General features: G+C 40.8%; 1 protein-coding gene across 1 annotated transcript in view; it reads right to left on the reverse strand.

Annotated features, from left to right (window-relative positions):
- Nucleotides 1-22,652, reverse strand: part of Rad51 (RAD51 recombinase) — a 32,054-nt gene extending 9,402 nt beyond the window's left edge. The window contains exons 1-6 of the mRNA XM_010624694.3: nucleotides 22,166-22,652; nucleotides 18,418-18,504; nucleotides 15,039-15,176; nucleotides 9,418-9,535; nucleotides 7,122-7,213; nucleotides 2,510-2,604 (exon numbers count right to left, since the gene is read on the reverse strand). Coding sequence (XP_010622996.1) covers nucleotides 2,510-2,604; nucleotides 7,122-7,213; nucleotides 9,418-9,535; nucleotides 15,039-15,176; nucleotides 18,418-18,504 — 530 coding nt within the window. The 5' untranslated portion in view covers nucleotides 22,166-22,652. The remainder of the gene's footprint in view (nucleotides 1-2,509; nucleotides 2,605-7,121; nucleotides 7,214-9,417; nucleotides 9,536-15,038; nucleotides 15,177-18,417; nucleotides 18,505-22,165) is intronic.
- Between the last annotated feature and the right edge of the window lie 1,082 nt (nucleotides 22,653-23,734).

The following is a 23,734-nucleotide window of genomic DNA, read 5'->3' on the forward strand; positions in this document are numbered from 1 at the left end:
CTCACAAGCCAGGCGTGGTGGTGCACACCTGTAATCCCAGCACTCAGAGGAGTCTGAGGCAGGAGGATTGTTGTGAGGTCAAGACCAGCCTGGGCTGCATAGTGAGTTCCAGGTCAGTCTCAACTACATAGTGAGACCCTGTCTTAAAAAACCAAACAACAACAACAAAAAAGAATTCTCACAAAACCATAGGGATCTTTTCATGCTCCAGAATTTGGAAAATGTTGGCTGGAAATAGTACCTTTTCTCAAAGTAGTTTATGGGCTTCCTTAATGATTAGAGTAACTTGGAGTATCTGTGAAAAAATAAATTCCGGGCACTAACCCAGACTCAATAAACCCAAATACTAAGGGAGGAGGTCTGGTTAAAATAAAAGTATGTTTGACAAAATATCTCTGGTTATTCTCAACAGGCAGGTTCAAAAAGAGGCTCTATCACCTCAAAGGAGTTCTGTCATCTCTCACAGTAGTAAAGAGAACTTTCAAAAACTGCTAATGGTTCTCAAATTTCAGCAAGCACTGAGGATTAGAGAGCTGGACTATATCCCCAGGGGCTCTGATCATTTCTGAGTCTGCTGGTGTCAGAATATTTGCTTTTCTAATACATGCTCAGGCAAGGCTAATGCTGTGAGTGCTGAACTACAGCAACCTACAGTTTATGGCAAAAACTGATCTGTGAGAGCTCTTTTGTTATGAATGGAAAGTGGATTAGTTTATAAAGCCCAAATTACTTATCAGAACTATCAGTTAAAATGCAAAATAAATTCAATTATAAAATTTTTCTTGCCAGGTGAGGGGGCATATGCCTGTGTAATCTCAGCTACTTTGGGAGGCTAAGGGAGAGAATAAAGGCCAGCCTGGGCAACTTAGCAGGAGACCCTAGCTCAGGAGGCGCCAGGGATGTGGCTCAGAGACGGCATGTGTATCTACTATGTGTTGAAGGCCCTCGGTTCAATCCCTAGTAGTGTGTGTGCATGTGGGTGGGGGATTCTAGACGGGCAGACGTAATTAAAAAGTATTAATGAAAGCTTGGCCTGGCACCTGTATTGCCAGCACTCTAAGGCTGAGGCGGGAAGATTTCAAATTGGAATCCTAACTGGGCAATTTAGTAAGACTCTGTCTCAAAATAAAAGCAGGCTAGGGGCTGGGAATGTAGCTCAGTGGCAGTGCCTGCCTGGAAAATGCGAATTCCTGAGTTTGATTTTTGGTACCCACCCCCCAAAAATTGGCTAATAAACTGGCAAACTATTTTCTAAAGGATCATTTTACATTTTTGTTAGCAAAATATGAGCATTCCAGTTTGTCTATATCCTCCCCAACATTTGTTACTGTGTCATCATAGCGATCACGATGGGGGGGGGGTTGTAGCTCATTATGGTTTTAATGTGATTTCCCTGAGGCTTAATGATGCTGAATATGTGGTCCATGTACTCATCAGCCATTTGTATATCCTCTTTAGAGAAATATCTATTCAAATTCTGTTTTCTTTTTTTTTTTTGGTGCCGGGGATTGAACTCAGGGCCTTGTGCTTGAGAGGCAAGCGGCAGAACACCTGATATAAATCCCTGGCCAAAAAAATTCTCTGCTAATTTTAAAAACTGGGTTATCTTTTTGTTGCTGGGCTGTCAGAGTTCTTTATACATGCTCAATACTGAACTATTGCCAAATAGATGATTTGTGAATTTGTTCTTACACTCTTTGGGTTTTCTTTCTTTCTTGGGGAGGGGGACTGAGCTATATCTCCAGCCCTTTTATAAAAATGTTATATCATTTTATTTTTATTGTATTAGGAACTGAACCCAGGGCCTTCACAATGAGCTACATTCTCAGCCTTTTTGACACAGGATCTAAGTCACCAAATTGTCCAGGCAGGGCCTGAACTTGCAATCCTTCTGCCTCAGCCTGCTAGAGCCCTGGGATTATAGGTGTGCACCACTATGCCTTTGAGACAAGTCTCACATAGTTTCAGGCTTGCTTCAAAGTTTAAATCCTCCTGACTCAACCTCCCCTCACTTTCTTGGTTCACAAAGGTTTTTAATACTAATGAAGAGAAAACTGATTCATAATTTATTCTTTCATGGATTGTGCTTTTAGAATGTACCCAATGTCACTGTTTAGAATACCCAATGTCACTGTGATTCTGAAGATTCTAAGCATCTCAAATAAGTATGATTTTACATCAGAGTATTTGTCCTTTTATCACTAGTTTTATGAATTTTTTTTAACCTCCAATTACATCAATTTTTGTTTCATGCAGTTTGGGGCTCTTGTTAGGTATGTCTTCCTGATGAATTGCTATTTTAAGCCCTTATGTTTTTTTGTTTTTGGTACTGGGGATTGAACTCAGGTCCTTGTGCTTGCGAGGCAGGCAGAGGAACCACTGAGCTAAATCCCTGGCCCAAAATGATTATTTTAATTATCTAAAGAAGGTCCCATACAGAGCAATGAGACATTCTCCAGTCAAAACCCTGGCAACAATACATATCCTCTCGTGTAATTTAGTAACCCACCTCTCAGCCACTGCTAGGAGCCGTTCTGGCCTAAAAGTACCCTCAGTATCGATGTACATGGCTTTCCCCTCACCTCCACCTCGGTCAATGGGAAGCTAAAGAGGAAAAAAAAAAAGGAAACAATTGAAATGATCATATTTCTTACAGAGTTGATCCATTTTCTCATTTTGAGTCTATAATTCCTTTCACTCCCAATAAAAGGACAACATACGGAAATGACAATCAAAGGCAAGGAAGCATTCCCATTTCACTGAAATCCAGCCAGCAGTAGACATGAAGCATGTCTCATAGCATACCAAGGCAAAGCCTTGTCCCAGTTGCACTGCTTGGAAATGCAACCCAAGTGATTAAGCAGTGAGAGAGGGACCCTGACCTGATACCCAATTAGCCCCAACATGTCCAGAACAAACCTCAGTTATTCACTGAGCAGAGTTCATTCCTCAGGGTTTTAACAAGGCCTGTCAATGACACAGAAGCATCCTTAGCCAAGTTGAAAGAATGAACAAGAAAGAAAAGGATGTCACTCCACTACCACAGAGATGTTAAAAATGAAAAGGAAAAAAACAATTTTTGTTTGGAGTCAAGGTCTTGCACTATGTCATTCAGGTTGCCCTTGAGCTCACTATGTAGCCCAGGTTCCTTTTTGAAAAATGCAGATAAAACCCAGGATTTTTAAAAAAGTAAATGAAATAATGTAAATCATTTAAATGGTGACAACACAGAAAATATGCTTTGAAATTATGATTTCTCTGACATTTAGAGGACTGATTTTACTCAATACTCATTTATAGAAGGCTGTCTTATTTCATTATTTTATTTTGCAGCAGTGGTTGAATGCAAAGCCTTTGCACACAGCTATGTCCCAGATGGTTTTTAATTCTTTACTTGGAGACAGACTAAAATGCCCATGAACCACCATGCCTGGCTGCTTTATTAGTCAGAAAGGGAAAATTACATTGGCATTTGGCGGGTCGATGGGTAAAAATCCTCTGTATCATGGGAATGCATAGAGTGAACAAAGGACATGTATACAATTAAAGAGAGCCTTGAGCTGGTTGTGGAACACGCCTGTAATGCTAGCACTCTAGGAGGCTGAGGCAGGAGGGTCACAATCTCAATGGCAGCTTGGACAACTCAATGAGACTCTGAATGAGAAGGGGAGATGGTGAGGAGAATTTTGATAGATGAGGGATTTGGAGCCATTAGCCAATAGAAAAGAACACAGAAGTTGCCTCAGGTTTTTGGAGAATAGGAAATCTGGATACTTTGGGGACTAAGTCTCCAGGAAATAAGATGAAGGGGCCCCCTTTCCCTCAACTTCTGCTATCCTCAGTGTTATTGTGAGAGGATTCATTTTTTGGTGTGGTAGAGGGGACTGGGGATTGAACCCGTAGTCTTTGAGCACTGGGGTACATCATCTAGCCACCAAGTGTCCTACAAAACTGCGCACACTGGGTTAGAGATCTTCCTTCCTCAGCCTCCCCACTACCTGGTATTTCAGGCAGGCACCACCACACTCAGCTCATGAGAGGATCATTTTACACCTGGGTGGACCTCATTAGGCCTAAGGGAGGCTGTAGATGATTAGGTACAAGATTAAGAGCAAGGGACTAGACAAAATCTCAAGGTATAGTTGGGCTGGTGGCAGCCTGGGGCAGATGCAAGGGGATGGACTACATGTTGTTATGAAGCCTATTTTGCCCTCTACCTTGCCCTGTAGCCATTTTGTTTTACAGGCTGGGACACCATCAGATTAGCAGTTTTCAGTAACACCTTTGGAGCTGGATGTGATGGACCACTTCTGTAATCCCAGAAGTCTAAAAGGCTGAGACAGGAGGACTGCAATTTTGAAGCCAGCCTGGGCAATTTAGCCAGACCCTGTCTCAAAATAAACAGTTAAACAAAGGGCTAAAGCTGGGCATAGTGGTGCAAACCTATAATTCCAGCACTCAGGAGGAAGAAGCAAGAGTAACACTGTAAGTTGGAGGCTAGCCTGAACTATATATTAAGACCCTATCTCAAAAACAAAACGAAACAGGTCGGGGATTTAGCTCAGTAGTTCTGCCGCCTGCCTCACAAGTGCAAGGTCCTGAGTTTGATCCCCAGTACCAAAAATTCAAAACAAAACCATTGAAGATGTAGCTCAGTGCCAAGGCCCTGGATTTAATTTCCCAATTAAAAAGGAAACCCACTAAAGGTGTAGGGAAGGTGGGATGGGTAGGGGAAGGGTAATAAGGGAAAAGAAAAAAATGTGAGATAATGAAAAGATGAAAATAAAGGGTTTGTAGATGGGGAGGGGAGGAGGGGAGGGCAGGGGTAAGGGGAAGAAATGAGAATCAAGACTTGTCATGTAGAGGTACAAGATCCCAACGATGAATGTAACTGTATTGTATCCCTAAAATGTACCAATAATTGTTTGTAGATGGGGAGGGGAGGGGGGGAGGGCAGGGGTAAGGGGAAGAAATGAGAATCAAGACTTGTCATGTAGAGGTACAAGATCCCAACGATGAATGTAACTGTATTGTATCCCTAAAATGTACCAATAATAAACTCAATTAAAGCTGGAAAAAAAAAAAAAAAAAGGAAACCCACGAAAATTGCTTAGTATATTAATTTAACTTTGCTTCTTACAGTGAGTTTTTTACTTTTATAATTTTAATAATGCTATGGTACAGTCTATACATTCATCCTTGGGCATATGTGGAACACTCTGAAAGCTGGGCATGGTGGTGTATGTCTGTAATCCTAGCATTCAGGAGGCCAAGGCAGGATTATAGCAAGGCACAAGGCTAGCCTGAACTACGTAGGGAGACACCATCTCAAAAACCCAAAAGAAGCATGTGCTTTAAAGACTGGCACTTCTAAATTATTAACCTCAGAATTTAAAAATTATTCTTTGAACACACATGGGCTGTATTATTTTCTGTAACTTAATTATGCCTCTCAACTTTATATAACTTTATCATTAAGAAATCTAATATAGAGCCAGGGATTTAACTCAGTGGTGCTGCCACCTGCTTTGCAAGTGCAATGTCCAGAGTTGATCCCCACTACAAAAACAAACAAACACAAAAATCTAGTATTTAATGAGGTTTTATTTCACTGAACTGAGAATATCTGAACAATGACAGCAGATATTTAGATTTAAGTAGCAATCCAGTATCTTCTGTACTTCTGGTTCCACAACTTAATCTGATGACATATAATCCTTTCCATTATTATTTGTATTCTTTTTCTCCAGAAAAAATGACAAAGGTCACAGTTGTTCTTTGACATAGCAACCTGCAAACGTTATTTTTATAAAGAGCCCCATGTTTTCTTGAGAATTTTGTTTCAATTTGTTGATAGGCATTCTTTGACTACCTAATAAACACCCTCAAGCTAAGGATTCTATCTGTACAACTTTAGAGCCGCACTGTGATAGCCTGAGTTGCTATGGTAATGACAGAAACGTGTACTATGCATGCTTTAGTATATGTGCTGCTGAAGTGAGCACTGCACTGTGCTTTAAATATTCTGTTTGAACAACACAGGGTAGAGGCAGAGAGATGAAGCTCAGTGGTAGAGCACCTACCTTCCATGTTTAAGGCCCTGAGTTTAATCTCCAGCAACACAAAGTTGTCAAAAACACAGGGAAAATATTTCTACTTTAAAGGCCACACATGTTTAATGACCCATGTCAGGGTAATTATTTTTTCCAGTGCTAGGGATTGAAGGTAGAGCCTCACACAAGCTAGACAAGGATTCTAGCACTAAATTCCCAGAGGGTGGTATTTCACCTATTTTGAAGTACTGAGGAGTGAACTGAGTTTTCAGGCTGAGCTACAACCTTAGTCCTTCTAAAAAGTTTTTGTTTTGAGATAGGGTCTCAAAGTCATTAAGTTGCCCAGGCTGGGCTCAAATTTGCAAAAATTAATCTAAGAGAAGTAAACCAGGAAATGGAAGTAGAGCACATGAGATGGTATCAGGAGATGGCAAGCAGATCACACAGGGAAGGGAGGGCTGTTGAATGGAAAAGATGGGTACAAATGCAGCTGAATTCATACATTTGATGTGAAAAGTGGCTTAGAGTGAAGGTTGAAAACAACTATGAAGGTTTGAGGAGACAAAACATGAGATTATTCATTTGGGTGGCAAAGTATAACCTTAATGGAGGAAACTCAGATTAGCCATGCTGTAATGAATACTAATCCTAGTAGTCATCTTGAATTTCAAGTGAAGTCAGTTAGCTTTATGGTATGACTTTTTTTCAGTATTATTAGCAAAAAAATTGGGTTCAAGTACTAAGAAAGTAGCTGGAGTCGATGTTAAGGTTGGTGTCTCCAAGTAGGTATGTAAGCTCAAGCATCTGTGAAGGACAATGTTTTAAATGGTAACATAAAATGTAGGCTAAGGAAGAAAAGAGCAGTAAACCAGGAGAGGACTACAGGATGGTACCTGAAGTTAGGTGAATTCGAAATTTCTATGGTCTGACAGAGTTTGCAGAAATCTTCTACCAAGCAATAGGATTCCAAGGACAGAGAAGGTGCTTATTACGTACATCCTAACAGATGCTTACCAAGAATAGAGTCAACCAATCCCTGATTTGATCAGCAAGAGCCCCAAAGCTCACCTGGCATGTGACAGCCAGTGTGTGACAGATCTGAGTCTTCCCAGTTCGGAATTCTCCAAACATCTCTGTGATAGATCCAGTCTCAATTCCGCCTAGAAAAGCAACAGAAAACACTTCTTTTTTAGTGCCAGGGATCAAACGTGGGTCCTTGCACTTATAAGGCAGGCAGTGAAACCACTGAGCTAAGTCCCCAGCCTGGAAACACTTAATATGAGGGTTTACAGTATACCTAAAACGTACCAATAAAGAAAAACAAACAAGGGTTTACAAACTATAATCACAGAAATATTCTTGGAGCTCTTTAGAAAGATATTTACAGAAGTTGGAAATCCGATTTCTTTTTTTTTGGTATCCAGGATCGAACTCGGAACTTTGTACTTGCAAGGCAGGCAGTGGGAACCACTGAGCTAAATTCCAAGTCCAGAAATCCAATTTCTAAGAAGCAGTTATTTGGTAAAAACTTATTGTTTTATAGCCGGGCATGGTGGTGCACGCCTGTAATCCCAGCACTTGGGAGGCTGAGGCAGGAGGTTCGCTGTGAGTTTGAGACCAGCCTGGGCTATGTAGTGAGTTCCGGGTCCATCTCGCTACGTAAGTGAGACCCTGTCTCAAAAAACCAAAACCAAAAAAAAAACTTGCTGTTTTTTTGGAACAGGGTTTCACTATGTAGCCCAGGTTGGCCTGGAATTTGCAGGCAATCCTCCTGCCTCAGCCTCCTGAGTGCTGGGATTACAAGTGTGCACCACCACCCATGGCTCCAGGAAAAACTTATTTTGAAATAATTATAGATTTAAAGAAAGTTATAAAGTATGGAAAAGTGAACTCTTCACCTGGCCTCCTCCAATGACAACATCTTGCATAGCTAATGCCGACATCAGTACAATCTAAAAAGTTTGCTCAGATTTCTCCAGTTACATATGCATTCATATGTTTGGATATATAGTTATGGGCAATTTTATCCAATGTGTACCTTCATGTAACTACTACCACATTCAAGATTCAGAACTGGCCCGTCCTGTGTCATTTAAAAGTAGCCATTTTTCTGCCTGCCTTGCAAATGCAAGGACCCAAGTTGGATCTCTGGTACCCCCCGCCACAAAAAGCCATTTAAAAAGAAGAATGTAAATAATATCATCAAATATTTTCTAACTTTATGTACTTAGTATTGTGATACATGCTCATTTTTTTGCCTTTTTGAGACAAGGTCTTGCTTTACAGTTCAGGCTGGCCTTGAACTTGCAATCCTACTGCCTCAGCCTCTCAGGTGTTGGGATTCTAAGTGTGTACAACTATACCTATTGTTGCATTTATTATTTGTCGAGATTGATTCTTGAACTTATGCTATTTTGTACCACCAAAAGGGAGAAAAGCATTATAGCTTGTATGTAGATGTCCTCCCAAAGCCTATGTGCTCAAGGTGGGGTTTTTTGGAGGTGACTAGATCATGGATGTGTAAATATGGATTAAGGATGTTAGTCCTCTGATTGATTTAGCATAGTTCTGGGTGTGGAGGAAGGCGCACCCTGGGTATGCACCAATAGGCTTGCAGCCTGGATGAGATAAAAGGGAAAGGGAGCCTCACTTGCTTTGCTGCTTCCTGCTCGCCATGCCCTGAATGGTTTCTCTTCTGATATGTTGCCCTGCCTTGGAGCCAGCTGACTGCAATGAAACCTCTATAAACTGTGAGCTAAAATAAACCTTTCCTTTTTAAATTTTGAGTGTTGGGTATTTTGTTCCCGCAACAAGAAAGTAAGACAATCAGATAAAGAACCCAATCCCAAGTTAAACACACATGCACACTTTTTATCCAATCAATTTTTTTAACCTTGTAGAAACAGATAATTACAGTTATTTCTTTAAGCAGAGGAAGCTTATTCTCAACACACAATATTAAACAGAGATTAAATTATTTAATATGCAGAAGCCAGGCATGATGGCACATACCTGTAATCCCAGCATTCAAGAGGCTAAGAAAGGAGGATTGCCTGGAGTTTGAGGCCAGCCTAAGCTATATAGTGAATTTAAGGCCAGCCTGGACTACCTAAGATGAGACCCTGTCTAAAAACAAAACTAAACAAAAAAAACTAATTAATAAAAAATTATTTAATTTGCAGATAATTTTAGCATTTCCTAAGTCAGGTCTCACCCTGTAGTAGTTCTGTTCCTTCAATGTGGATTCTTCTCATATCTCTTAGTCACATCTAACAAGTAAAGCCTACCCAATAATTTCAGTTTTATTCTGTATCCTGAATGTGTTGCTGACAGTTTACAGCAAGAGATTAAAGGAGAACTATACCTTGAAGTAGTTTGTCAAGCTCTTTGGAGCCAGTAGTAATCTGTATGATCTCTGACCGCCTTTGGTGGAATTCAGTTGCAGTGGTGAAACCCATTGGAACTAATTTAGCTGCCTCAGCCTGGGGAAAATAAGAAATGTTAAATCAACAAAACACAGGTTGAGTAACTCATATCTGAAGTGCTTGGGACCAGAATTTTTTGTTTTGTTTTGTTTTGTTTTGTTTTTTGAGACAGGGTCTCACTATGTAATTTAGGCTGGCCTTCAGCTCTCTGCTATCCTTGATCCTTCCATCTCAGTTGCAAGAGCTGGGATTAAAGGCATGCACTACCACCCCCAGGTAGACTGGGATTCCTGCATAGGATTTACAAGTCAAATATCCTTAAAAAACAAAACAAAACAAAACAAAAAAACAAATATCCTTAATCCCAAAAATTCCAAAATCTTAACCCTTAAGTGCCATATTGGTGCTCAAAAAATTTGTAGCAATTTGGATTTCAGTATTTTGGATTAGGGATGATCATCTTAAATTAGTAAAACAAGAACTAGGGAAGAGAAAACATCTAAGAAAACTTCCAGAATGATTTCTCTTTAAAAAGTCACTGCTTGGTGGGGATTTAGCTCAGGGGTTCTGCCACCTGCCTTGCAAATACAAGGGCCCAAGTTCAATCTCTGGTACCGCCCCCTGCCAAAAAAAAGTCACTGCTGGGCATGGTGGTGCACACAAGCAGGAAGACCTCTGCATTTGAGGCCAGCCTAAACTATAATAGCAAATATACTTTTTAAAAGTCATCATAAAGGATGGGCTGAGACTCCATAAAAGGGTTTTGTTGTTGGTTTTTTTTTTTTTGATGTTGCTAAAGAACTGGACCTAGAGCTTCACCCAGGTAACACAAGAAGATCCATTTTTAAATTGCCAATTCAAGTAATCTATTCATGTAGCTAAAGAATTATAGAACCAGGCCGAGGATTTAGCTCAGTGGTGCCACTCCTGCCTCACAAGCATAAGGTCCTGAGTTCGATCCCCAGTACAGGAAATAAAAAAAAAAAAAAAAAAAAAAAAAAAAAGAACCATACAATGTGCTTCACCTAATCTATGACAATATAATGCATATTTATATCTAACCTCCTAGTCTATCAACTATACACTATGTATCCTAACTTCCTACAAGGACATTTACCCTTCCATCTTTTCTTCCTTCAGTTCTACTTCCCTATCTCTATCAGCTTTACATTTTCATTTTCATTGCCAAGGTTGAAAACATCTGCACCCTATCTGGTAACCACAGATGTTATCTATGATAGGGTCAAATCCCCAGTATGCAAATAAATACATTTTAAAAAATGCAGGAAGCCAGGCATGGTGGTGCATGCCTGTAATTCCAGAATTTTCGAGGCTCAGGCAGAAGGATGGCTCCAACTTTGAGGCCAGCCTAGGCTACACAGTGAGCTGAAGGGGCAGCCTGAACTACATAGCAAGACTCTGTCTTTAAAAACCAAAAGAAAAATAAATAAATATATATGTATATAAAAAAATAAATAAAATGCAGGAGTAGGGTATAGCTCAGGGGTATTGTGTTTGTCTAGCACATATAAAATTCTGGAACTGATACCTAGCAATGCATAAATAAACAAGTACAATCTGAAATATGCAGAAATTCAACCTCACACTTCTACATAATCACCAAAGAAAAAGTCACTAAAAAAAACTAAAAGCTACTTTGAAATGAATGAAAATGAAGACACAGCAAAACTTAAGAGCATAATAGTACTGCTTAGAGAGAATAGCTGTAAATGCCTATACTAGTAAAGACTTCAAATTATAACCTAAGATACTGGGAAAAGTAAACAATGTAAAAAGCAAGCAGACAAGTAATATAAATTAGAACAGAATTAATGATATAGAAAAAAACGAAACAAACAAAAAAAAGCCAAAAGTTGGTTTCTTGAAAAGATAAAACTGACAAACATTTATCTACATAGGCCAACAGCAAAAAGGAAGCCTTTAACTGCTTAAATTAGAAATGAATAGGGCTGGGGATTTAGCTCAGTGGTGCCACCACCTGCCTCACAAGTGCAAGGTCCCAAGTACAATCCCTGGTACCAAACCAAACAAAAAAGTAATGAAGAGGAGTAATACTACCATTCTCACAGAAATAAAAATAATTTAATTATAAAGGGACTACTTTGAATAATTCTAAGTCAACAAATTAGGTAACTTGTAAATATAATTCACTGCAGAACTGAATAGTGTGCTAGAAATACAATTCTTGCTGGGTATGGTGATGTATACCTATAATTCTAGCACTCCAGAAGCTAAGTCAGGAGGATCGCCATGAGTTTGAGGCCAGCCTGGGCAACAGGGTGAGTTCAAGGCCAGCTAAACTACATAGCAAGACCCTGTCCCAAACAAACACCCCAAAAAACAATTCTGTGCATAATGTTCCAATATTATCAATGCTTTGTTTCTCAAAGGTTTCTATTTTCAAATCTAAATGAACTATTTTTCAATCTGCCATCAGTTTTCAAAGTCATTCTACCCCCCCTGTATACCAGAACATTTCTCTTTTTCTTTAGCATTCTCTGACTATATCATTTGTTGTTGTTTTTTTGGTACCTGGGATCCAACTCCAGACCTTGCACTTTTGAGGCAGGTGGCGGAATCATTGAGCTAAATCTCCAGCCGGACTGTATCATTTGTTGTTTTCCTAGTCTCTCAATCTTAATATGTATTCTACTGCATGTAAGACCCCTTTCCACCTGAGATCCTCATTCCTGTGGCTGGATATGTAGCTCAGTGTTATACGCAGTGTGTGCTTATCACTTATCATGCACGTTATGGTCTGGCACATGCACATGTAATAATAAATAAATAATAGAAATCTTCATTTGTTCTCCAACCAAGACTGCAATTCTAGGCTTCTATTGTTCTGGGTATTCCTTTACTGAGTATCTGAATTGAAGCCACTCTTAGATTTTGCTTTTTTTTTTTCCTTTTTGGTGACATTGAGGATTGAATCCAAATAGTTACATCATTAGCCTCCCCTCTTTTAAAATTTTTACTTTGAGACAGGGTCTCAATAGGTTGGCCAGGCTGGCCTCAGAACTTGTGATCCTCCTGCCTCAGCCTCTGAGTATCTGGGATTCAGGCACACACTACCATGTCTGGCTAGGATCTAGCACATGCTGAATAAATTACTTCACTCATAACCTTTCTCACCTTTTTTGATTTATAGTCTTAAAATGCGACCCCCCTCCCAGTTTGGAGACAGTCTTCTCTACTGTGACAATATATATTCTTTATTTTCATTTTGAATTTTTGAGACAGAGTCTTGCTGTGTGTATGTAGTTCAGTCTGGCCTTAAAAAAAAAAAAAATGATAATAGCTGGGCATGGTGGCACATACCTGTAATCCCAGCACTTGGGAGGCTGAGGCAGGAGGATCACTGTGATTTTTCAGACCAGCCTGGGCTACATAGTGAGTTCCAGGTCAGTCTCAGCTATATATTGAGACCCTGTTGCAAAAAACAAACAAACAAACAAACAAACAAACAAAAAACCCAAAAAACAAAACAAAACAAAAATAATAATAAACAAACAGAACCCAGCCAGCAAGGTCTGGTGGTGTACTCTTGCAATCTAGGCACTCTGGGAGGCTGAGGCAGCAGGACAGCAAACTGGAGCCCAGCCTAGGCAACTTAGTGAGACCTTATCGGAAAAGCTGAGGATGAAGCTAAGTGTGAAGGACCTGGGTTCAATCCCAAGTACAAACAAAAACAAAACCCCTGACGAATATCCACAGCGAGATAATATGGATTACATATATTAACTTATGATGAGACATTAAATAAGTATACCAAAAGTTGGATTTTGAGATAGGGCTGCACTATGTACTTTATAGACTGGCCTCAAACTCAGCCTCCCCAGTGCTAGGATTATAGGTGCAAATCACCATCTGGCTAAATGTTAAATTTGTTTTTAATCTAAGTTACATGGCAAAACATAATGTAATGAAGGTATTCATTAATAAAGAACACATTCTTTTTGAAGATTCTTGTTTGTTTTGTTTTTTGAGACAGGGTCTATGTAGTTGAGACAGACCTGGAACTTACTGTGTACCCCAGGCTGGTCTCAAACTCATAGTAATCCTCCTGCCTCAGCCTCCCGATGCTGGGATTACAGGTGTGCACCACCACACCTGGCTTTCTTTTTGAAGATTCTTTAGCCTTTGATTTTTTTTTTTTAAAAGAACATTTCTCCAAAAGTGTAAAGGTAAGCTTTATACTTTATAATAGAGGGAAATATAATTTATAATTATTCAGCTTATGCTATATAAAACTTCAAAGATGAAGCTAGGCTGTGGGCACCTGTTAGTATAGGTGTTACTGATTTAATCCCACTCCCCAGTGATAGTCTGTTTTGGGTGGTACTGGGGCTTGTATATAGGGCTTCACATATGTTTGGCAAATGATCTATTGCTGAGGTATATCCCCAGCCTTTAAAAAAAAATTTTTTTTGGTGGTATTGGGAATTGAACCCAGGACCTTATAATGAGCTACATCCCCTGTTCTTTTTACTTTTTTGAGTCTAAGTGGCACAGGTTGGGCTTGAACCTATACTCCTCCTGCCTCAGTCTCCCAGTTTGCTAGGATAACAGGTGTGCATCTCTATACTTGACTTTACACATATTTTTGTTTATTTGTTTTGGTTTTTTTGGGACAGATTCTCACTTTTTAGTTGAGACTAACCTGGAACTTGCTATGTAGCTCAGGCTGGTACTGCACTCACAGTGATCCTCCTGCCTCAGCCTCCTGAGTGCTGGGATTACAGGTGTGTGCCACCGCGCCCAGCCCTGATTTTATATTTAATACTTTTGTTTTGATCCAGTCTAAATTACCCAGTTTGGACCAGAACTTATGATGATTTTCTTTCCTCAGTCCCCCAAGTTGCTGGAATTAACTGGGGATGTAGCTCAGTGGTAGGGATCTTGCCTACCAAGAGAGCAAGCCTTGAGCTTTTTGTTTTTGGTATGCGGGGGGATCAAACTAAGGTCCTTGCACTTGCGAGGCAGATGGTGGAACCACTGAGCTAAATCCCCAGCCCCCAGCCTTGAGTTTGATCCTAGTACCAAAACAAACAAACAAAAAAACCAGAAACAAACACAAAACCCAAACAGCTGGAATTACAAGTCAATGCACCATGCCCAGCTGATGAATATATTTCCAGGATATAGGATCATAACATCTAAAAAGATAAGGTATACACCAATCTTTACTGGTGGAAATGTAGATTGATCATCAGTTTTTTGGCATTTATGTCAAACTGCATGATAATGCAATTCTCTACAGAAAATCTGAGTTTATGCAATGAGACATACAAAGAAACTGGTGATAGTCACTTTTAGGAATGAGAAACAGGATGACAAAATGAAGGGCAGGAGAAAGACTACCTTTCACTATAAACCTATTTTTACTATGCCTACTAATGCGTCCCTAGCTGTACTTACCAGAATTTTTTTTGTTTTTTGTTTTTTTTGTTTTTTTGTACTGAGGATTGAATTCGGGTACTTGCACTTGCAAGGCAGGCGGCAGAACCACTGAGCTAAATTCCTGGCTCATACTTACCAGAATTTTATCAGCTTTGGCTTCACTAATTCCCTTTATATTTATTAACTCCTTCTTTGGTGCATAGGCAACAGCCTCCACAGTATGGAATCCAGCTTCTTCTAACTTCTTCACATCATTGGCATTTATGCCACACTGCTGTAAATAAAACCATAGCAACCTTTAAGCTTCAACTCTGTCATCTAACATAAAAACTGTGATCAACCTGTTTTGCAGAAATATATCAAGGCTTGTATTACACACACAAGTTCTGAGAAGTATGCTTTCTACATGAAGTATTATATAACACATTATCAAAAACAGTAGTTTTAAACTAGCACTATCCCACGTTTATCAAAGGGGACTTTTGCTGAGTGTGGCAGCACATGCCCACAATTCCAGATACATTATTCAGAGATGAGGAAAGAGGATCCCAAGTTGATGGCCATCCTGGGCAATTTAGCAGGACTGTCTCAAATAATTAAGGGGGGGGAAAAAAAAAAAGACCAGGGAGATCGATGGGTGTGGTGGCATATACCTGTAATCCCAGCAATCAGGAAGCTGAGGCAGGTGGATTTGAGCTAATGGACCTCTGCATTCAAGGCCAGCCTGAACTATATAACAAATACATTTTTAATAAGTCATCATAAAGGATGGACTCAGACTCCATATAGGTGTTTTTTTTTTTGTGGCGGGGGTGGGGGGGTTATTGCTAAGAACTGAACCCAGGGCATCACCCAGGCTACACAAGATCCATTTTTTTGGTACTGGGGATTGAACTCGGGACCTTGCGCTTGCTAGGCAGGCGGCAGATCCACTGAGCTAAATCCCCAGCTCAAGAAGATCCATTTTTAAATTGCCAGTTCAAGTAATCTACTCATGTAGTTAAAGAATTATAGAACCAGTGCCGAGATTTAGTTCAGTGGTGCCATGCCTGCTTCACAAGCACAAGGTCCGGAGTTCAATCCCCAGTACCAATAAAAATTTATAGACCCATATAATATGCTTCACCTAATCTATGACAATGTAATACATATTTATACCTAACCTCCTAGTCTATCAACTATACACTATGTATCCTAACTTCCTACAAGGACATTTACCCTTCCATCTTTTCTTCCTTCATTTCTACTTCCCTATCTCTATCAGCTGTACATTTTCATTTTACATTGCCAAGGAATACACATTTTTTAAAAATGCAAGAAGCCAGGCATGGTGGTGCAAGCCTGTAATTCCAGCATTTGGGAGGCTGAGTCAGGAGGAGTGAGCGAGTTAGAGAGTTTGAGGCCAGCCTGAATTGCATAGCAAGATCCTATCTCAGAAAAAAAGAGAAGATTCTCATTAGGAATTAGGATGAAACCAGTAACTCCCAACCGTTTTTGACTATAACTCTAAACGAACTTTGAGAGTTCCAGCCCTCAAAGGTCACTTTAAAACTGTTTCACAAAGGGCCGGGGATGTAGCTCAGTGATGCTGTTGCCTGTCTCACAAGTGCAAGGTCTCAAGTTTGATCCCTGGTTACCCACCCCCAAAACTGCCAAAACTGTTTCACAAAACTTCCCACATTAAGCTACCTGTTTTTACACTGTGCTAGGGCAAAAAAGATAAGAAAGACTCAAAGCTAAGAGGAGCACTATATTGATGTATCAATATCCTTTCTTACAGCTGACATCAAGAAGAGGGAAAACTACTTTGTTTGGGTCACTAACTATAACCATTACACCACTTCTCAAAGCAAATCACACCATAGCACCTTTTCCCCCCATGTACAAGGTGTGCTTTGGTTTCATTACCACTGGAACCATGGACTCAGCATGAGTTACGGGAGGAACCAGTATATATCTGGGGTTCAAAGAGGATTCAGGAGAAAGGAGATTAGTATGTGTCAAGAAAAACCATGTCTGCTATTAATACTTAAGCAATACCCATTTGTGAATATAAGGGTGCTCATTGAGCTGGGCATATGCCTGTAATCTCAGCATTCTGGGAGCCTGAGGCAGATGGACTGCAAATTTGAGCCCAGCCTGGGCAATGTCCTGGATTTGATCTCAAGTACTGCCCCCCAACGTTATAATTCTCAAATATTTATCATAAATCCACTTTAGTAATTTCGAGGGCTCTGAAGCTTTGTTGAAGATTGGAAAAAAAATGCAAAAGGTGACAGAAGAATCCAGCTTCCACTCTTACTTCTTTCAACCCAAATCAACTATACTTAGGAGGTGTTGGTGGTATAGTAGTTAGCACAGCTGTGTTCTAAATCACTTGTACTCAGTGAAGCCTTTGTATGATGTGCAACAAAAATACTGGGAAGCCTTGGCTTTGGTGCTTCACATTCTTAGGCAGTCACAAATTTGAGCTGGGTTCTGATACCTTAAAAACCCAAGTCTTTTTTCCTACCTATGGTAACTGTCTATCTGATAACTTATGCGCAGTCATGGGTCAGCAGAGGAAAGCTACTTCCTTCTCCCTGCATAACTAGTTCAGGGCCACTTTAATTCTCCAGACAGTACTTCCATTATTAGTATAAGCAGTATTGAGATTTCACCATGGGGTCCTAGGCCTTAATTTCTGACAATTCATCTCTGGGAAGGAAAAATGATAAAGTAGGAAGAGCATTACTGATGAAAGAAGAAATCCAGCAGACACATTTAACAATAACCTCAAGCCTTTTCATGGGTGTTCTTTTTTGTTTTTTTGAGACAGGGTCTCACTATGCAGTTCAGACTGACCTGGAACTCACTGTGTAGGCCAGGTTGGTCTCAAACTCACAGCGATCCTCTTGCCTCAGCCTCCTGAGTGCTGGGATTACAGGCGTGTGCCACCACGCCTGGCTTCATGGGTGTTCTTGACAACCTCCTGAAGCCCTAATTTTTTTGGGGGGGTGGAAGTAATTGAACCTAGGGTTTTATGCATGCTAGGGAAGTACTCTACCATTAAGCTATATTCCAGCCTTTTTTCCCTTAATTTTTTGACAGTCTCACTAGGTTGTTCAGGCTGGGCCTGAGCTTTTGATCCTTCTGCCTCAGCCCCCAAGTGATGGAAGTATAACTGTGTGCTACCTTGTCTGGCTGTAATTTGGGTTTTGACTTTAGTAACAAACCTATGGTTTATGAGGGGCCGGGGATTTAGCTCAGTGGTTCTGCTGCCTACCTCATAGGTGCAAGGTCCTGAGTTCGATCTCTGGTACCAAAAAAAAAAAAAAAAAGTCTAAGGGCAGGGGATTTAGCTCAGTGGTGCTGCCAACTGCCTCACAAGTGCAAGGTCCTGAGTTTGATCCCCAGTACCAGACTCCCCCCACCCACCAAAAGAAACCTATAGTTTATATAAAGGCTGGTATTACCCATTAGGAAGAAGAATGTAGTACAGCATAATAATAAAAAATAAGCAATTAAGAACATACCTCCAACCGTGAAATAGGCTGTGGGCCAAAGCTTTCTTCTTCCACCGAAGTGTCTGCACTTGCTTCAAGCTGCATCTGCATGGCCATCTGAAAAACACAGGTAGGCATAAACAGGAGAGAAATACTGTAGGGGTCTGGAAGACCTCCTCATCCACTGGTTCTGCACAGAAGACTCAACAACAACAACAAAAGACAGATTCAATTAATTGTAGACTGAGAGTATTTGGTTAAAAATGTCTATACTGAACACATACAAACATTCTTGTTACTATCCTCCCAAACAATATAACAACCATATAAACCATATACATTATATTACGTATAAAAGGCAAATCTACAGATGATTGAAGGTTATGTGGGAAAATGTGCAGAAATTTTCACAAAGATTACTGTTTTACATAAGGGAAGTAAACAGCCTCAGATTTTGGTATCTGAGTGGAGGCAGGGGATTCCGGAACCAGCCCTCCAAGAACACTGAGAAATAACTCTACTTGATAAGTTGTCCTATGTATGGTAGGAAGAAAAGCAAATCTCTTCTCTAGCTAGCCAGCTAATTATCAGAAAGACTTCCAGAAGAGCCAGTCCGCCCTGCTTCTTACAGATGCACACCTTAATGAGATTAACTATGTCCTCTGTTTTCCTGTTTTATATTCCTAGAGGGTAGGGGCCCAGTTTATTTATTTATTTTGGTACCAGGGCTCAAACTGGGGTCTTTGGGCTTGCGAGGCAGGCGGCAGCACCACTGAGCTAAATCCCTGGCCCTCAGTCTATTTATTTTTACACATATCCACTATACATTATAAATGTTAGGTGTTTGGTAAATGTAGGCAGACTTTCCAGGACTAGAATTTAAATTTTTTTTAACTGATGAAAAGTTAAACTGCTTCAGTTCCATTGCCAGTGAGGAGGCTGGATGTTACCTTGTCCTAGGAGTGTATGATATATCAAAGACCACTATTTTAGTCAATTTTCACCTTCAGTGAATAACAAAATAAAAAAACCAAGGTACTCTGCTCAGTCTGAAATAAGGCATCTAGGTGTAAGCTAGTTTGACAGTTATGGTAGCTTGAAAAGGACTGAGAACAAAGACTTTTACTTTATCTTCAAATTATGTTAGTAAAATTGAGCAAGTCTTTATGTTAGTAAGAATAAATGGATTTAAATCACATGAAAAGAACCCAGAAAATACAGACAAATTTAACCTAAAAGATGAAGATATAAACTTCACTTTTGGAGACTTGACAAAAGATATGTCTGTTCTTGTCTAGTTTAGGCACAGAACTCTTAAAGGATAGATTTAGCAAGCCTTGAGTTGATGATAAATCCATATATCAGAATCCCTGGAAGGAAATTTTTTTGGTACTGGGGATGGAACTCGGACCCTTGCCCTTGCCAGACAGGCAGCGGAACCATTGAGCCAAATCCTCAGTACCCCAGAAAGAAATTTAAATATTCCCTTTAACAATTTATGAGAAAGCACTGCATAAAGATGGCCTTTTTAAAAAAATCAATTTCCATTATAGATTATATGTCTAAATGTAAGAGGTAAAACAAAAGTTTTCAGAATATAGAGTATTTTCATGCTGGTCATTTAGATCAGTGGTGCTGCACCTGTCTTGCAATTGCAAGGTCCTGATTCAGATCCCTGGCACCAAAAACAAAACAAAACAAAACAAAACCCCAAACCACAAAAAAACCTAGAATACAGAATATTTTCATGACCTAGGTTTTTTTTTTTTGTATTTGTTTTTATTTTTGCAGTGCTGGAGATAAAACCTAGGAATGTTCTACCACAGTGCTACATCCCCAACCCCTTTTACAGTATTTTTCAGATGAGTATGCCTATACTGACCAGGTGAGACTTCAACTTGTAATCCTCCTGCCTTATCCTCCCTCAAAGCTGGGATTACAGACATGCACCAGAGTATACAGCAGAATATTTTGGTGACTTGTGGGGTAGAGAACTGGATACATGATGTAAAGCATCAAAAAGGAAAAGAGAGGGGGGAAAAAAAAAAAACCCAAAACAGGACAAATCAGGTATGGTGGTGCATGTCTTTTTTTAACCAGGGATTGAACTTGGGTCCTTGTGCTTGCAAGGAAGGTGGTGGAACCACTGAGCTACATTCCCAGCCCTGGTGGTGCATGTCTTTAATGGCAGCATTTTGGGAGTCTTGAGGGAGGACTGTAAATCCAAGCGCAACCAGACAATTTAGTGATTAGCAATTTCCAGTCTTAAAAAATAAAAAGGGTTGGGGATGTAGCTCACTAAAAAGCAGCAGTGCCCTCCGAGAGAGAGAGAGAGAGAGAGAGAGAGAGAGAGAGAGAGAGAGAGACAGATTTAAATTCAGAACTTCTAGCCATCAAAAGACACCATTAAGGCTAGATATTTAGCTCAGTGGTGCCACCACCTACCTCGAAAGCACAAGGCCCTCTGTTCCGCCCCCCCAGTACCATCCCCTCAAAAAGACACAATTAAGACCCGGAAAAGTCAAATCACAATGTTAGAAAAAAATGTAACCAAATGGCCAAGAAAAATGAATATCCAACTTCCACAGTAATTACGAAAATTATACTTAAAACCACATTGCTAAAAATTAAAAAGACAAATACCATGTGTTGGCAAGTATGTGGAACAACTAAACACTCAATATGTAAAAACAAAAACGAGAAGTTAACTATTGGCAATAGAACTCAATATATTGATTACTACTGGAGAAGAGGGGAAAATACTAGGCAAGCGACAGCATTTTCCCTTTTTTTTTTTTTGGTCTGTCTGAGTCAGGATCTCAATATGTAGTTTAGGGTGGCCTCCAACTCTTGCCTCAGCCACTTGAGTGCTGGGACTCAGACATGGATCCCCGGCTGACAGCACACTGTTTCTTGACCTGGGTCATTTCATTATGATTCATGGTGCTGTACATACTTGTACTCTGTGCACTTTTTACTTTGTGCACTGCAGGGACAGCAATACTGATTATGCCCAAAGCAGGCTGTAATAAGCACTGCAGGCTGTAAAGAGTTAACCCCACAACTGACTTGTTTATAGAAATGAGTCCAAAGTCAAAGTAACTCACACCCAAATTCTGTTCCCACAGTTAAAACTTTCTTAACTAGAAAAACAATGTCCTAATTACAACCATATGTTTTGTCTATTCTGCTTCAAATTCGAGAATGCTTTCCCTTTTTCCTTTACTCCAAAGAAAGTTTCCAAAGAAACTTGAGCAACCTCCCAAGTAGTCAGTTTGCCTTTAACCCAATTAATTACCAATAAAAATCAGTGGCTTGTATTGGTCAGCACCTTTGTGGGTTGCACCCGCACTGGTAGTCCTAGCTCCCCGCTTTCAGTCTTATTTCTTTCTCTCAGGCTTGCGTCGTATATTGAGCAGGAGACGGGAGCCTACTGCAGAGGTTTCCAGTAACGTTTCAGGGGTTTACAGCAGTGCACTATGTGAATATATGTTATTTCACGTTGTGAGCTTTATCTTACTTCAGATTGATCTCTAAACAGTACGCGCAGCTATTTCATAATGAGATGAGCTGGGCTTCCTAGCTCAAATACCGAAAACAAGCGTTGGCCGTGAAGGCCCACAGGCTTCAGCTTTCCTCACGGGTGCTCTGAGGAGCAGTTGGGTCGGACAGGCCGGGCTCCGCCATCTTCAGTTCCTCGGCCGACGCAGTGAGGCCCAAAGCTGGTAGCGGGCGCCCGGGCTGGGCGGGTCCGGCGGGAGAAAGGGAGACCACTCACCTAGATGGCCGCGCAGCTGCTCCGCCTCGGTCCTCTGGCCTGCGCGCCCGACACCGGCAGCTTCTCAGTTCCCTCGCTTGGCCTTCTGCTTTCCACCAGGTAGAGTTTCACCTCCTACACGAAGTTGCTGGACACGGGCGAAGCTGTGCTCTGACCCGGGTCTTCCGCCCAGGGGCGCTTTCCGAACAGCGACTTTCGGAAATCCCGCCAAAGCCCCGTAGAGCACGCTCGCGTCAGATTGACGTCACTACGCTTCTTCCCCGCGTGACGTCGCTTCCCTGCTCAGGCCGGTCTTCTAGTCCCTCCAGATTCGGACCGAGAGAGATGGATCCAAGGAGTTTGAACCTGCCTGACATTGAGGATTATGCTCCTTCCTCCTCCCCTAAGGATTAATTCGAATTTTGTCAGTTGCCTCCTGTTTATCAGCCCAAGGACTAAAAATCCTAAGAGGCGGTGCGTCCGGCCTGAGACTACATCCTCCATGATGCAACGCGCACATCCCTGGACCCCTCCCAGCACGAGTCCCCTCCAGAGAGCTCTTCCGGTTTTGTTAGCTCTGCGTCGAAACTCATGACGCAGCCTGCGACTCTTGTTTCACTTGCACGGTTTCTTCACTGCCTGAGGGGCTGGAGAAACTGTTAAACTAGTCATTTTATTTAGACTAGCTACCCTAATCATGGCTACACAAATGCGGGATTTTTATACAACGAATATTTTACCATAAAGTATAGTAGTGCGCCTGTGATCCCTGTACTCTTGAGAGGCTGATGCCTGGAGGATCACAAGTTTGGGACAGCCTGGCGCAATTTAGTGTTTCCCCGTCTCAAAATAATATTTTAGGGCCGGGGTTTTAGCTCTGGTTCTACTGCCTGCCTGGCAAGCACAACGTCCAGAGTTCGATTCCTGATACCATAAAATAAGAATAAAAATATTTTAAAAGGTTTGAGAGGCAGTTCAATGCGAAGGCCCTGAGTTTAGACCCCGTAATGCCATCCCCCCCAAAAAACCCCAAACAACAAAAAACCAGAAAATACTGGGCTGAGAGTATAGCTCAGTGATAGAGTGCTTGCCTGCTTTGTGTAATTCTCTGGGTCAGTTCTCAGGACCACGGAAAACAAAAACCAAAAGGAGTGAAGTAGTGGTGCGATGCATACTAAGCACAAACTTTGAAAACATGCTAAATGAAAGACGTCAAAACAGCTCACAAAAAAACCATATTCTGTTATCCCACTTCTATGAAATACCCTAAACAGACAAATCTATAGAGACAGAGTAGGTTGTTTTAAAGGTAGGGTGAGAGATTAGGTAAAGAGCAGAGAACATTACCAAAAGGTATATGGTCTTTTAAAGCTGTTGTAAAATACATAGAACCATTTATTATGTTAATGACTTTCTGCTTTCTTTTGGTGAGAGGGTGATAACTGTGTAGCCCAGGCTGGTCTCAAACTTGAAATCCTCCTGCCTCAGCCTCCCTAAAGCTGGTGTTATAGGTGTGCTACCACACCCTACTCAACTACTTTTATGTGTCTATACCTCAGCATTGTTAAGTAAAAATATATGGTTGTGAAA

The sequence above is a fragment of the Fukomys damarensis genome, unplaced genomic scaffold (assembly GCF_012274545.1).
Source record: "Fukomys damarensis isolate Sample0158 unplaced genomic scaffold, DMR_v1.0_HiC HiC_scaffold_17, whole genome shotgun sequence".
NCBI classification, from domain to species: Eukaryota; Metazoa; Chordata; class Mammalia; order Rodentia; family Bathyergidae; genus Fukomys; species Fukomys damarensis.